The 13,622-nt window shown below is 51.6% G+C and overlaps 1 protein-coding gene across 3 annotated transcripts in view; it reads left to right on the top strand.

Moving 5' to 3' along the window:
• The window catches only part of KCNJ16 (potassium inwardly rectifying channel subfamily J member 16), a 35,108-nt gene extending 30,628 nt beyond the window's left edge, over positions 1-4,480 (top strand). For all 3 annotated transcript variants that reach the window (XM_069032989.1, XM_069032990.1, XM_069032991.1), the window contains one exon: positions 149-4,480. In XM_069032989.1, coding sequence (XP_068889090.1) covers positions 204-1,484 — 1,281 coding nt within the window. In that variant the 5' untranslated portion in view covers positions 149-203 and the 3' untranslated portion in view covers positions 1,485-4,480. The remainder of the gene's footprint in view (positions 1-148) is intronic.
• The last annotated feature ends 9,142 nt before the right edge of the window (positions 4,481-13,622 follow it).

The following is a 13,622-nucleotide window of genomic DNA, read 5'->3' as shown; positions in this document are numbered from 1 at the left end:
CTCATATTTCCAGGCCTGGTTTTGAGCAAAGATCTGTAATGGATGCCACGGCCTGTACCCTTCCAAAAATTACCCGTGGTGGCCACAGAGTGAACGTGTTCAGATTTGGAAATTCAAATGAAAATAGACTTTCTCTTTTATTTCACAGATTTCCAATGAACAAAGAAAACAACCCCTGGGACCTTCTGTAAGCTGAGGCAGAGATGAGGAAGATGAACGAGCAGAGCGGCTGCTACAGGCCCGTGAATATCCAGGGAAACAAGGTCAGTAACCGGGGCACCTGTCGGGAAAGCCCGGAAAAGGAGGTGAAAAGGCTGCAGAAGAGGTTTCTCCACAAGGATGGCAGCTGCAATGTCTACTTCAAGCACATCTTCGGAGAGTGGGAGAGCTACGTGGTGGACATTTTCACCACGCTGGTGGACATCAAGTGGCGCCACATGTTTGTGATTTTCTCCCTGTCCTACGTGCTCTCGTGGCTGTTCTTTGGCCTCGTGTTCTGGCTGATTGCCGTCCAGCATGGGGACTTGTTCAGTGACGAGGAAGTCACCCCCTGCGTGGCAAATGTGCACAGCTTCACGGGAGCCTTCCTGTTCTCCCTGGAGACCCAGACCACCATCGGGTACGGGTACCGCTGCGTGACCGAGGAGTGCTCGGTCGCCATCCTCATGGTGATCCTGCAGTCGGTGCTGAGCTGCATCATCGACACCTTCATCATTGGAGCAGCCTTGGCCAAGATGGCCACGGCCCGGAAAAGAGCCCAGACCATCCGTTTCAGCTACTACGCCGTGGTTGGGCTGAGGGACGACAAATTCTGCCTCATGTGGCGCATCGGGGACTTCCGGCCCAACCACATGGTGGAGGGCTCGGTGCGAGCGCAGCTGCTGCGCTACAAGGAGGACAAGGAGGGGAGGATGACCATGGAGTACAGGGACCTCAAGCTGCTCAATGACCAGATCATCCTGGTCACGCCAGTGACCGTCGTCCATGAGATCGACAGCGAGAGCCCCTTGTACGGCCTGGACCGCAAAGCTATGGCCAAGGACAACTTTGAGATCTTGGTGACTTTTGTCTACACGGGTGACTCCACGGGGACTTCCCACCAGTCACGGAGCTCCTATGTTCCCAGAGAGATCCTGTGGGGCCACAGGTTCAATGATGTCTTGCACGTCAAGAAGAAGTACTACAAGGTGGACTGCTTGCAGTTTGAGGAGACCACGGAGGTGTACGCCCCTCACTGCAGCGCCATGCAGCTGGATCGCAAGGAGCAGGAGTGGAACCGCACAGAGAAGACGCGGGAAAAACAAGCAGAGAAGTCAGCCCTGGAAATCAAGTCTAACCAAAAGTCCTTCAGTGCTGTTGCCCTCATCACCAGCTGTGAGGATCCAGAAGACCCAGTGAAAACTCCCAGCCAACATCCTGGAGAGGTTTCCTACAGGAAAGCAGCTGTGACCTTAAGCAGGCTCTCCATAGAGTCCCAAATCTAACTTTTGCTGCCGTTAAAACCCCTCCCAACAAATTCTTCCCTTGAGCTCCTCAAATACAAACAGTGAACTCGTGTGCAGCAGTATTTATATCCCAGACCTCGCTGACAGCGTGCCCACGCTGTCCCACGCTGTCCCACACTGCTGGGCTCTGCCTGCTGTGGGCACCAGGGACAGATCAGCTGTGGCACGAGCGAGCAGCTTCCCCTTGGGATGCCCAGGGAGCCCCTGCACTTGAGCAAGCCCTGTGTGAACTTTCTTCCCCTGCAGGGACCAGGGTTGGCCATGCCCGGAGACAGAGAAGGACCTTGGCAGGGCACACAAACCGTGCCCTGTGCCCTCCAGGTCAGGGGTTTCAAAGCTGCCTCGTTGGTTTGGAAAGCCCATTCCCAGTCCCTCCAAGAGGCTCTGAAGCTCCATTATCCCAACAAATGATTCCTCAGATGCAGCCTCATCCCAGAGCTCCTCTGGGGAATGTGTGGGGCTGTTCTTTGTAGGACAAAGGAATAACTGACCCCAGTGTTCCTGGGTGGCTTTGGACACCTATTTACACCCTGCCCAGTCCTGTGGGATCCACAGTGGGGTCCTGGAGAGCTTTCATTTCACTGGTCATGAGCCATTCCCTGAAGTGCTGCTCCCTCAGCAGCTGGAGGGATGCAGGAAGTAAAAAAAAAAAAAAAAAAAAAAAAAAAAATCAAAACAAGACCTCCAGTTTTAAATCAGCGAAATCAGGTTGAGCCTTGAGGAGAAGATCGTGTTTGGAGCGAGCTGCGCAATATTTTATATCAAATCCTCTTTCATTTCATTTCGCTTTTCTTTTTAGCGTGCTGCGCTTCTTTGCAAACACAAAGATCAATCTGGAGAACAAACAGGGTGATTTTGTCAAAATGAAAACTGTTTGTCTCGGATGGCTGTGTAAAAATGATCCTTCACAGAGAAATCCAACAACTCCTCTGTCGGCTCAAACTGGGAAAAAAAGGAAAATGTTGATGCTCTGAAGGTGTCTGTGGCGTGCAAGTTCCATGCTCTGCACATCTCTGTAATTATTTCATGAGCAATGCCTCATCATGCTTTTGCCCCTGATGATTGCAGTTCATTTGTGTTGTGTTTAATTAACCTGCGAACGTAAAATAATCATCTTTGAGTTTGTGGGATTGATCTCACCCGACCTTAGCAGCAAAGAAATCCAGTGTTGGTTGCTGTCTGTGTTACTGGAACTCTTCTGTCTCCACAGGGGAGTCCATCCCACCTTCCTTGGGTTTTTAGGGAGCTGAGGGAAGCAGGATGAGTTTGTCCTGGAAATGTTCATCCCTCTCCATTTATTGCTGAAGGAGATGAAACGACTGCTGTGGTAATGCTGCCTAACTTTAGGCTGCTAAAATTAGCTCTGACGAGTCATTCACATCATTCTGACTAATTAATTGGGTTTTTATGAGCTCATCATGTTTAATGAAGAAAAAATAGCCTGCTAAGTGTTTTTTTCCCCTGCAATTTACTCCATGTAGTAGTAGGATTGCTGGATTATTTTAATGTATTTCTCTTTTGCTAGCACTTGTCTCTGGATAAACGTGTTCCCTTTAGGTAAAACCAAAGCCTGGGGGGTGTTAGTTATTCCAAAACTCATTAATTAGCCTATTTAATGTGCTGATTCATCAGCAGCAACCACTTATAAGTGCAGTAAAAGCCATCTTCTTGTATCCTGGATTTAAACACTGGCAGACGTGGGGGAAACAGTGTAGGAAAAAAAGGAAAGGAATGTAGGAAAATGTAGGAAAATGTAGAAGGGTCTCAGTACTGCTGTGGTGTTGGAAAAAACACCACTGGGACTGAATAAAATAGAATATCACCTTCCAGACATGGGAATTAACCCTTCCACACCCCTCAGACCCTGGCTGGGATGCTTTTAGTCAAGGCAGGGCACCCCTTTTTGGGAAAGACGTGGAGCAATTGGAAGGGAATGGGGAGATGTGGAAAACCTGGCAGTGAGGAAGGCGGGAAATGACTCGAGGTGTTTCAGTCCTAAAAGGGGTTGGGAGGCAAAGAGCTCTAAAACACAGAAATTGCAGTCAGAGGGAGGGACAGTCTGGGGCTGGGACAGGAAAAGAGGGGCTGAAACTGGGGAGAAAGGGAGGGAAAATAATTAGGAAAGACTTAAAGAGGGTGAGGGTGACAGATGAGGGTGAGGGTGGCAGACATGAGGGTTTGTAACCTCTGGGATGGCTCTGGGGAACCTGATGGAGGAGGAAACAGAGTCAGGAGTGAGACAGAAAGGCCAACCTGGAACTTCCCAAGCCAGCTGCTCTGTGATCCCGTGATTTCCACAAGCAGGGAATGTCCCCCGTGCACACAGCTGAACTGCTCGCTTTGCCAGAGCTCACCCACGGTGTTTGCTTCATCGCAGAGTAAAGGTACTCACAGAGGTCAGGCACTACTGAGATGAGTGGCCAAAATCCCCAAATTCCTTCCGAAGGTGCCACTTCCAGGTGCTGGGTGTGAAAGCAGCTCCCCCTCTGAAGATGAGAAGCTCAGCTGCCTTTCCCTCCCCAAGTTCTCTTCCCTCGGAGCCCCTGGAAAAAATTCTTCCTTTTGGAATGGCTTTGCTGGGAGTGAAAGTACCAGGAGCCTGATTTAGGGGTTTGTCGGGTGTTTTTTTGGTACAGAGAGATACAAATAATGGGTACGATGCCCGAGTGTGGCTGGTAAAGTGTGCCTGGGTCAGCTGGTGAGGATCAGGAAGAAACTCCTCTCCTGGACATGTTAATCCATAAAAAGCTACACTAAATTTTCTCCTGCTTTTATCTCCAGCCTCTGATCCCAGCCCATGCTGGGATACTGGGGAGTCACTGCTCTCTGGCTTTTCTTCTGGTAGCTGTTTTAATTTCATTTATCCCAGTACAAACACGATGTGTAATAAAGATGTATAGCAAAGCAGGCAGTTTCAGGTTGGGTTTTTTTAATGAATAAAGACATCACAATAAAGAACATTTCTCTGCCACACACCTTGTGAGAGCACATTGGGCTTTTCTTCCCTTCAGCTACAGGTTTTTAGCTTCCATATCCAGTTTCTCTGGGCACCCTGTGCCAGGATCTCTCCACCCTCACAGGGAATAATTTCTTCCTAATTTCTCATCTAAATCCACCCTCCAGCAGTGGGAAGCCATTCCCTGTGTCCTGTCCCTCCATCCCTTGTCCCAGGTCCCGCTTTCTCAGAGTGCCCTTTAGGCCCTGCAAGGGGCTCTGAGCTCTCCCTGGAGCCTTCTCCTCTCCAGGTTTATATTTAGGTGGGCCCTGACTGTGTTCTGGGTGGAGCCAGTTCTTAATCCTTCCTCCCTAGGAAAGGACCTAGGAAAGCTTCCTGCAGGGCACCGGACAACAGAAAAATAGTACAAATAGGATAAATGGGATAAATGGGATAAATGACAGCGAGACTCTTCCTCACCCATCTGCTCTTTCTCCAGGAGGACTTCCCAGGGATTTTTTCCCATCCTCATTGCAGGGCTGAGCAATAAAAAAAGCAAAGAAGCCTCCCAGAAACCCAACCAAAATAACAACACGTGCAGCCCCCAGCAGGGACACAGACCTGACCCTCCAGTCGTTCCCAGCTCATCGGAGGAATGTTCCCACCAGCCCCAAGGGAAGAACCTGGGTGCATTTTGGGCAGTTCAGTGGTGAAACAACAGGACCTTCCAGGGCATTGCACATCTCCTTGGGGCTTCCAAGAGCCGGTTCCTGGGGCTGAGGATCAGCAGCTCCTTCCCAGCCACCACGAGGCAGGAACCGGAATTTCTGTGTGAGAGTTGCTCTCACCCCATCCCTGACTTTTCCACAAAATTTACCAGCTGAAGCAAAATTCTAAACACCAAAGAGAAAACACAAACCACCCTGCACTGGCCTCCTGACTCATGGTTAGAACTTCATCCTGGTTATTTTCCCTTGGAAAGCAGCGCCGTTGTTCTGGGTCAAGATTAATTTCTGTCAAAGGGGATATAATCAGAGATTATTATATCATTTATTTTTCCAGCCTTGCTCACCACCATTCATTAGGGCCACTGGCATCTCCTCCCCCATTATCATGTGCCATTTGGTGCATAGTTTGTGTGAAGTTGGGTCTCAGATGTGGGACAGGGCGTTATCCCCTTGTTTATCCCCTGTTTCTCACATGCTGTGCAGGAGGTCTGAGCTCCCTTCAGGAAAAAAAACAGGTACCATCCAGGGCATCAGAAATGTTGTGTAAGAGGGGAAAAAAAATTGCTTGGAAGCTTTTTTTATCTCTTAAATCTTTGCTGGTTGGAGCTGGGAACCTGCAAACAGAGGGAGTTGGTGTCTGTGGTGGGCAGGAGAGGCCCGAAGGAGGGAAAAGGAAGAAGCATCTGACAACAGAGTCACTTCCAGGCAGACAAGAGGAAGTGTGACACAGATGGAACCAGGCTTAAAAAGGAGTTTACATCTGGGCTGAAAAATGTGGATCGGTGTTTTCACCAGGCTTAAAAATCACAGCACGGGAGCTGCTTCCAGAGTTGAGAGGTTTTTGTGGGGTCAGTCCTGGTGGCTGAGGAGCTGCCGGGGATGAACATCGGGCAAGGGCAGTGGGAAGTTGGTCAGTTCTGGTTTGGGTTTGTGCTGCTCGCTGGAAAACCAGGAGGATTTGGGACTGGGATATCGACACCTCTCAGTATTTTCTTCAGGCCAAATGACACAAAATTACCTTGGACTGGCAAAAATGCACAAGGATTTCCCATGCAGATGTCTCATGGAATCATGGAGTGGTTTGGGATGGAAAGGAGCTCAAAGCTCAGCCAGTTCCACCCCTGCCACAGGCACAGACACCTTCCACAGATCAGGCTGCTCCAACCTGGCCTTGGACACTTCCAGGGATGGGGCAGCTGCAGCTCATGGGGGAATTTCTCCCAAATATCTCATCTGAACCTCCCCTCCTCCAGTTTAAAACCATTCCCCCTTTTCCTATCACTGTCTTCCCACATAACAAGCCGCTCTCCCTCTTATTTGCCATCCCCCTTTAGGGTCTGGACTGATCCTGATCCTGATCTCAATCGTGATCCTGATCCCGAACCCAGTGCTGGTCCTGATCCTGTTCCTGTTCCTGTTCCTGTTCCTGTTCCTGTTCCTGATCCCAATCCCGTTCCTGATCCCGATCCTGATCCAGATCTCAATCCCGATCCTGATCCAGATTCAATCCCAATCCTGATCTCAATCCCGATTCTGGTCCAGCTCCTGATCCCAATCCTGATCCTGACACATTCCCGATCCTGACATGATCCCGATTCCAATCCCGGTCCCGATCCAGATCCCGATCCCGATCCTGATCCCGATTCCAACACATTCCCGTTCCCAATCCCGATCCCGATCCCGGCCCCGGCCCCGGCCCCGGCCCCGATCCCGATCCCGATCCCGATCCGGGTCCCGATCCCGATCCCGATCCCGATCCCGGCCCCGATCCCGGCCCCGATCCCGATCCTGGCCCCGATCCCGATCCCGATCCCGGCCCCGATCCCGATTCCAGATCCCGATCCCGATCCCGATCCCGGCCCCGATCCCGATCCCGATCCCGATCCTGATCCTGGCCCCGATCCCGATCCCGGCCCCGATCCCGGCCCCGATCCCGATCCCGATCCCGATCCCGATCCCGATCCCGATCCCGGCCCCGATCCCGGCCCCTCGGCCGCCACCTGGCGGCAGCGCCCGGACCTGCGGCGGGCGCCGGGCGGTCACCGGAGCATCGGCGGCGACAGCGGCGCCGAGGCCGCGCCAGGCTCAGCCCCCGCAGCCTTCCCCCGGCTCCAGCACCCCTCGGGGGCCGTTCTGCACCTCCCGGGATGGGACCCTCCCCCGTCCCGAAATGCCGCCCCCCCCAAAAAGTGGGGTCAACCTGTTGTCAGTGAAGTCCCAGTATTTCCCGACCAGCCCCAGGCGATTTGGGCACAGCTCTCAGACTCAGCACCGTAAATCAGCACAGAACACATTTTGTTATAGAATTGATCGGGCGTTTGCTGGTTTATTTTCCGTCGTTGCCCTTTATATATAGCAGCAGAGCTGGGGGGAGGCGGCCCCATTTGGCAGCTTAGGTAAATATAGCCGGGCAAACCTGGCTGCTCTCCACCAGGAACCTTTCAAACAGGGCCATGAGCTATTTGTGGCCAAAGGGACAGAGTTGGGGACGTATCAGTGACCAAGAGCTGCCCGTTTGTTCGGGCCAGGGAACGTGTGTGCGTGTAGAAAGGCAACGCTGATGTTTATTGTGTAAAACTCTGCACAGAAAGGCTCCAGAATAGAAATGCCTGAATAATTATCTCATCTCCAGTGCCATGTCCACTTCTGGATGCACATTTTCCATCGAGCAGCTTCGTGCGTTCTCTCACGCACGGGAGGAGCTCCAATGAAACATCTGCTGAGCCATCCATAGCATCCTCCTCCTTCCCATCCTTTCTCCGGGCTCTAGGAAGCTGCACAAGTGTCAGGCAGCTGCTCTGCTGCGACTACCGGGCAGTGCGTTCGCTGCTCGTGCTTCCCCATCTTTGATCACAGGGTGTCTCTCAGCCTTGCCTGACAAGGCAAGGACTATTTTTGGTCTGGTGTTCGTTCGTCACGATCCCAGCTTGGCCCAGGTGCCAAAAGGAGCTGGTGGCCTCTGTGTGACCGTGGTGCAGAGCAGCAGCAGGGAGGAGGCTGTCCCAGAGCCTCCCCAGTCCCCCTGCTCTGCGCTGGGGCTGTGTTGGGTGTCTCCAGCAGGAATTTTGGCTGGTAAATGCCTTGTTGGGGTAGCCATGCCCTGAGTGGGGCAGGAATTGTGCATCAATGCTTTCAGATCTCCAAGTGGCAATCAGAAAGAGCCCAGGGAGTGTTTCCAAGGGGAAACCTCCCCTGCCCGCCCAGGTCAAGGCCCTTACTCATGGGAAGTAAATGGGACCCCACCAATTCCACGGGAGGGTTCCCAGGGTGACCTGTGGGAGGATGTGAAGTGAGAAATGAAATGCGGTGTTTTGTGGCAGTTCCTGCAGTTACTCACCACACTGATTAAACTTCTCTCCAGTGGTCACTTCTTCCACAGGCAACCACTCAGTGAGAAGGTGTTTTTTGTCTTTCCTCCCATTTTCTCCTCCTTTTTGGAGAAGTCCCAGGTAAAGCAGTCAGATGTGGTTCTTTACAGACACACACAGCACCAGCCATGAGGCATTTCCCAACAGCCTCCAGCAAACCCTGGTAGTACAGAAGTCCTAAACCCACAGAATTCCTTTGCCACAGACCAAAACTGTGGGAGAATGGTTTGGAAAACCTCTGGTGATAGCAATCCTCAGGATTTGGGATGAGCAGCTCCAGCAGGGAAGTGCCACATGTGAATACGTCTGCACATGGGGACTGAGACAGCTCCCATCCCTTTCCTCACATTGATAAAAGGTGACAGTCCCTGCCAATTCCAGCTCCAGTTTCACCCCTCTGCAATATTTGCACTTTCCCCAGCTGTGTAATATATAATATATATATTACATATATATTACATATATATATTATATATACACATATATATACACATATATATACACATATATATACATATATATATACATACATATATATGTGTGTGTATATATATATATAGTATGTATATGTACTGTATGTGTAATATTTGCACTTTCCCCAGCTGTGTAATATATAATATATATATATTACATATATATCTGTAATATATATATTATATATATACACACATATATATACACATATATATACATATATATACACATATATATATGTGTGTGTGTGTGTATATATATATATATAGTATGTATATGTAATGTATGTGTAATATTTGCACTTTCCCCAGCTGTGTAATTACTGCAGTGCTAATTTTGTCTGAGATGATGAAAGCCCTGGAACAGCATCTCCACATAAAGGGAGGATCCACACTCTGCCCCAGCCCCCCTGGGCCTTATCTGAGCAAAGGAAATCGTGGCTTTGACTTGTGGATTTGCTCCCTGGGGAGGCTTCTCCTTCCCAGAGTTACCTGAAGCACAGCTGAGGGCAGAGAAGAGTGAGGTCAAGGATGTTCTGTGCTGGGAACTCAGAGCGTTGAGGGCTGAGGTGTTGCCTCACAGTAAATTTCCTTATTCAGATTAAATTACTCACCCAGATCTGCTTCTTCTCTTTGCTCCCCTGTGAGAGCAGCCACTCCAGACACCAAACAGCACAAAGATGCTTGGAAGCCTTTCATTCCTTTCCGGGCCTTCCAAAAAGATTCAAAGTCAATTGCCATTTCAGATGGAGATCCAGAACAGACACTCCTTCAGCTTGAAAAAATTACAGCGGAGGATGGTCAGAGGCGAAGCAATTTGCCAGGGCTTGGGGAGTGTGAATAATGCAGAGCAAAGAGCTCTGTGCAGCCTCCAGTGTGCAGTCCTGCCTTCCCTGGAGTCCTGGGGATCAGCAGCACAGGTGGGGATGAAGGAAAGCTGAGCTGGTGGGGGATTTCTGACTTGTGGAAAGCTGGAGGGGATGGATTTGTGGGAACAAACAGCCAGAACTGATGGGCATTGCTGGCACTTGATCCTGAGCTCTGGAGTCACCCCATCAGGACAGAGGCACAAAGCCAGCCCGTTGTTCCCTGCTCTGGTCTGTTCTGCACAGGTTTTTTTGATGTCACCTCTGGTGGCAGAGAGCACAAGCACCTTCCAGTACTGTCACAGGCGATGTGACGAGCCCCTGCTCATTCTCTTTCTCTCTTTGTCTCCCCCTTTGCCTCTGATTGTCCCCACATGTGATCTCTGCCCTTTGTCAAATCAAGACAGTCCCAGCCTGGGTGCTGGGTGTCCCCTCTGCCTGTCACAGGTGACCTCAGGGGGCATTTGGCCCCCAAAATGTGCTGGGATCAGGATGAAATATCTCTCAAAGTGCAGCTCTAATTTGAGGTTTCTTCTCTGAGGCCTCTCAGGAGGGATGGGAACTTCTTGGATCAGCCTTGGCTTCTTTGGAGTCACAGACCTGTGGTGTGATTCTGGACACCTGCCCAAAATCCTGGGTGTCAGGCCAGTGGGCAGCAGGGGAGGGACCCAGGGGAGAGACCCAGGGAGGGACCCAGGGACAGGACATAGGGAAGGAACCAGGGAGGGAACCTGGGAGGGACCAGGGAGGGACCCAAGGAGGGACCCAGGGAGGGACCCAAGGAGGGACCCAGGGAGGGGACCAGGGAGGGAACCAGGGAAAGGAACCAGGGAAGGAACCAGGGAGGGAACCAGGGAAGGAACCAGGGAAGGGATCAGGGAGGGAACCAGGGAGGGAACCAGGGAAAGGAACCAGGGAAGGGATCAGGGAGGGAACCAGGGAGGGAACCAGGGAAGGAACCAGGGAAGGGATCAGGGAAGGGATCAGGGAGGGGACCAGGGAGGGAACCAGGGAAAGGAACCAGGGAAGGAACCAGGGAGGGAACCAGGGAAGGAACCAGGGAAGGAACCAGGGAAGGAGCCAGGGAGGGAACCAGGGAAAGGAACCAGGAAAGGAACCAGGAAAGGAACCAGGGAAGGAACCAGGGAAGGAAAACAGGGAGGGAACCAGGGAAGGGACCAGGGAGGGACACAGGAAGGGCACCCAGGATGCTCCTGCAGCTCCCATCTCACCTCAGGGGAGCAATCCCAGGCCTGTGGAGCCACAGGAACCCTGGGACCTGCGATGCCACCACAGCACCATGATGTCACCAGCTCTCACTGTCACCAGCTCTGACATTTATCAGCTTCCCACACCAATTGCTCAACATCTGATGGGAAAAAGCACAACCTTTCCCCCTCCAGTCCCTGTCACAAGGTTGTTTAATAGGGTTTGGGCATCAGCTCAAGTAATACCAGAGGATCCAAGCCAACTCCTGAAGAATTAGGGAGATTACAAAGAAACTCGTGGCTCACGTTGAGGTGCAGCATTCCCCAGCACAAACCAGGAGAGAGCCCCCTCCTGCCACCATCCTGCCCCTCCTGGCACCCGGATCAGGCTGGCCCAGAGCACAGGACATTCCGTTTGGTCCAAATTCCAGCGCAGGATGCCCAGGGCTGGGTGGGGAATCCTTCCCCTGTGAGTAAGTGAAAGGCAGAGCTGGGCCTGGAGGCACAAAATGGCATCAGAAAAGCAGATAAGCAGCACAAGATCGTGATAGCAGGGGAAAGGAAGCTGTGGCGTTTACTTGCTGAGGATAATTTCCCCTCTGACGACAGATTTTTCAAGTGGCAGAGGTGTTTTCACGGCTGGGCCTTGGAGGGCTGGTCCAAGTAATCAGCCCAAAACAATCCCAGGAAGTTTAAGCCACAGTTTTGAGCTCGATTTGGTTGTACTCATCTGTTCGGTTTTAGTTTGGAGGGACATTCTGAGAGGTGCCAGCTGATTTAATTTGTGCTCCTCCTTCCCAGCCCCGCAGGAGTTCCAGGAAGGGCTGAGCTCCACATGTGCCAGGGACCTGCTCTGTGTGTCCTGGCCAGGATCTCCTTGGCTTTCTGAGCAGGGAAGGGCAGGCAAAGCAGGGAAAAGATGCTATGAATGCTCTGGAAGGCCTCGAGGCTCTCCCAAAGAGCTTGGACTGCTCCCTACCAGGTCCAGCATCTCCAGGACCATCCCCAGTGCAGCTGGTAGAGAAGTTCAGTCATTGTTGATGGGAAGAATCCAGCACAAACACACCCAAACCCACCCGGTGCCCTCTCAGGGAGCGTCTCCTCCAGGGCCATGAGGATGAAAGTTCCCAGTGGATGTAAAAACCCCAGTGCTGCCTCCTCAGGAATCTCCAGCTTGTTTTCTGCTGTGGTTTTCCTTCCACAATGGCCAGTGATCTAACTCTCTGTTTTTAGCACAGTTTATTTGCTTTCCAGGAGAGAAAATAAACTCTGATATTGTCACTTATGTTGTGGCCACAGACTCTGGGCGAGTTGTGAGGCTCTGGTACAAAGTGATAGAAAACACTGAGGACATTTGATCTCAGCTAATCTACTGGAATAAAAAGTGTGGGAAAGAGAGGAGAACAGTCATTTATGTGGCATTAGCAGAAATCAGAGGCTTTCAGGTTGATCAGTGCAGGTTTCACTGAGTGGATACCCTGATAGGTAATAAGTTACAGCAGTAATAAATGCTCAGCAGCAGAAATGCAGCAGGCACAGTGCAGGGAAATCGTGCAGGGTTTACCAGAGGCTCCCTGGTCGCTGCTGGGAGCAGGTCCCATCCCATACCCACATATCCCACACCATTTCCCTCTCAGGAACCACCAAACCTCACCTGGGAAGGTGAAGCTGCCTGGTTCTGATCCCTTTGGTGCCCCAGGTGTGAATACAAGCTGCATTCACAGTTTGTCAGCAGCAGAGATGCACAGAAGGCAGGTGATTTGCAATAATTTTGCTTAGAAAAGACAAAAAATTTTCCAGCTCTTGCTGTTGCGACTGAGTTCTTGTTCTTTCTTGCCACTCCCTTTCCCATTGGAAGCTTTCCACGTCTCTGCCCGTGGTGGCACTCTCAGGTCTCTGCTTTATCCCTGCCCTGGTGCAGCCAAAGAAACACAGCCCAGCCCCTGTCCCTGAGCCCCTTGGGCTCTGCCTGTGAAGCTTGAAAGTTGTCCAAGCACCACGAGGGCTTTGGAGCGAGCAGGTGACTTGACTTGGCTGAACAATCCCAATTCTCTTTGCCTTTTCTCCCAAAAGAGAACAAGAATTGGGACTGGAAAAGATGAGAGAGTTGGGATTGTTCAACCTGGAGAAGAGAAGATTTGGGATGACCTCACTGTGGCCTTCCAGTGCCTGAAGGAGCTGACGGGAAAGATGGGGAGAGACTTTGGACAAGGGCTGGAGGGACAGGACACAGGGAATGGCTTCCCAGTGCCAGAGGGCAGGGCTGGATGGGATATTGGGAAGGAATTGTTCCCTGGGGAGTGGGAGGGTGGGCAGGCCCTGGCACAGGGTGCCCAGAGCAGCTGGGGCTGCCCCTGGATCCCTGGCAGTGCCCAAGGCCAGGCTGGAGGGGGTTTGGAGCAGCCTGGGACAGTGGGAGGTGTCCCTGCCCGTGGTAGGGGGTGGGATAGGAAGAGTTTAAGGTTCCTTCCAACCCAAATTCTGGGATTTTATGACTCTGATTTATGACTGCCCACAGCAGGGAACCACTTAAAAACCA

Source organism: Aphelocoma coerulescens, chromosome 18 (assembly GCF_041296385.1).
Source record: "Aphelocoma coerulescens isolate FSJ_1873_10779 chromosome 18, UR_Acoe_1.0, whole genome shotgun sequence".
Lineage (NCBI taxonomy): Eukaryota > Metazoa > Chordata > Aves > Passeriformes > Corvidae > Aphelocoma > Aphelocoma coerulescens.
The sequence above is the reverse complement of the archived record's forward strand: the minus strand, read 5'-3'. Positions and strand labels throughout refer to the sequence as shown.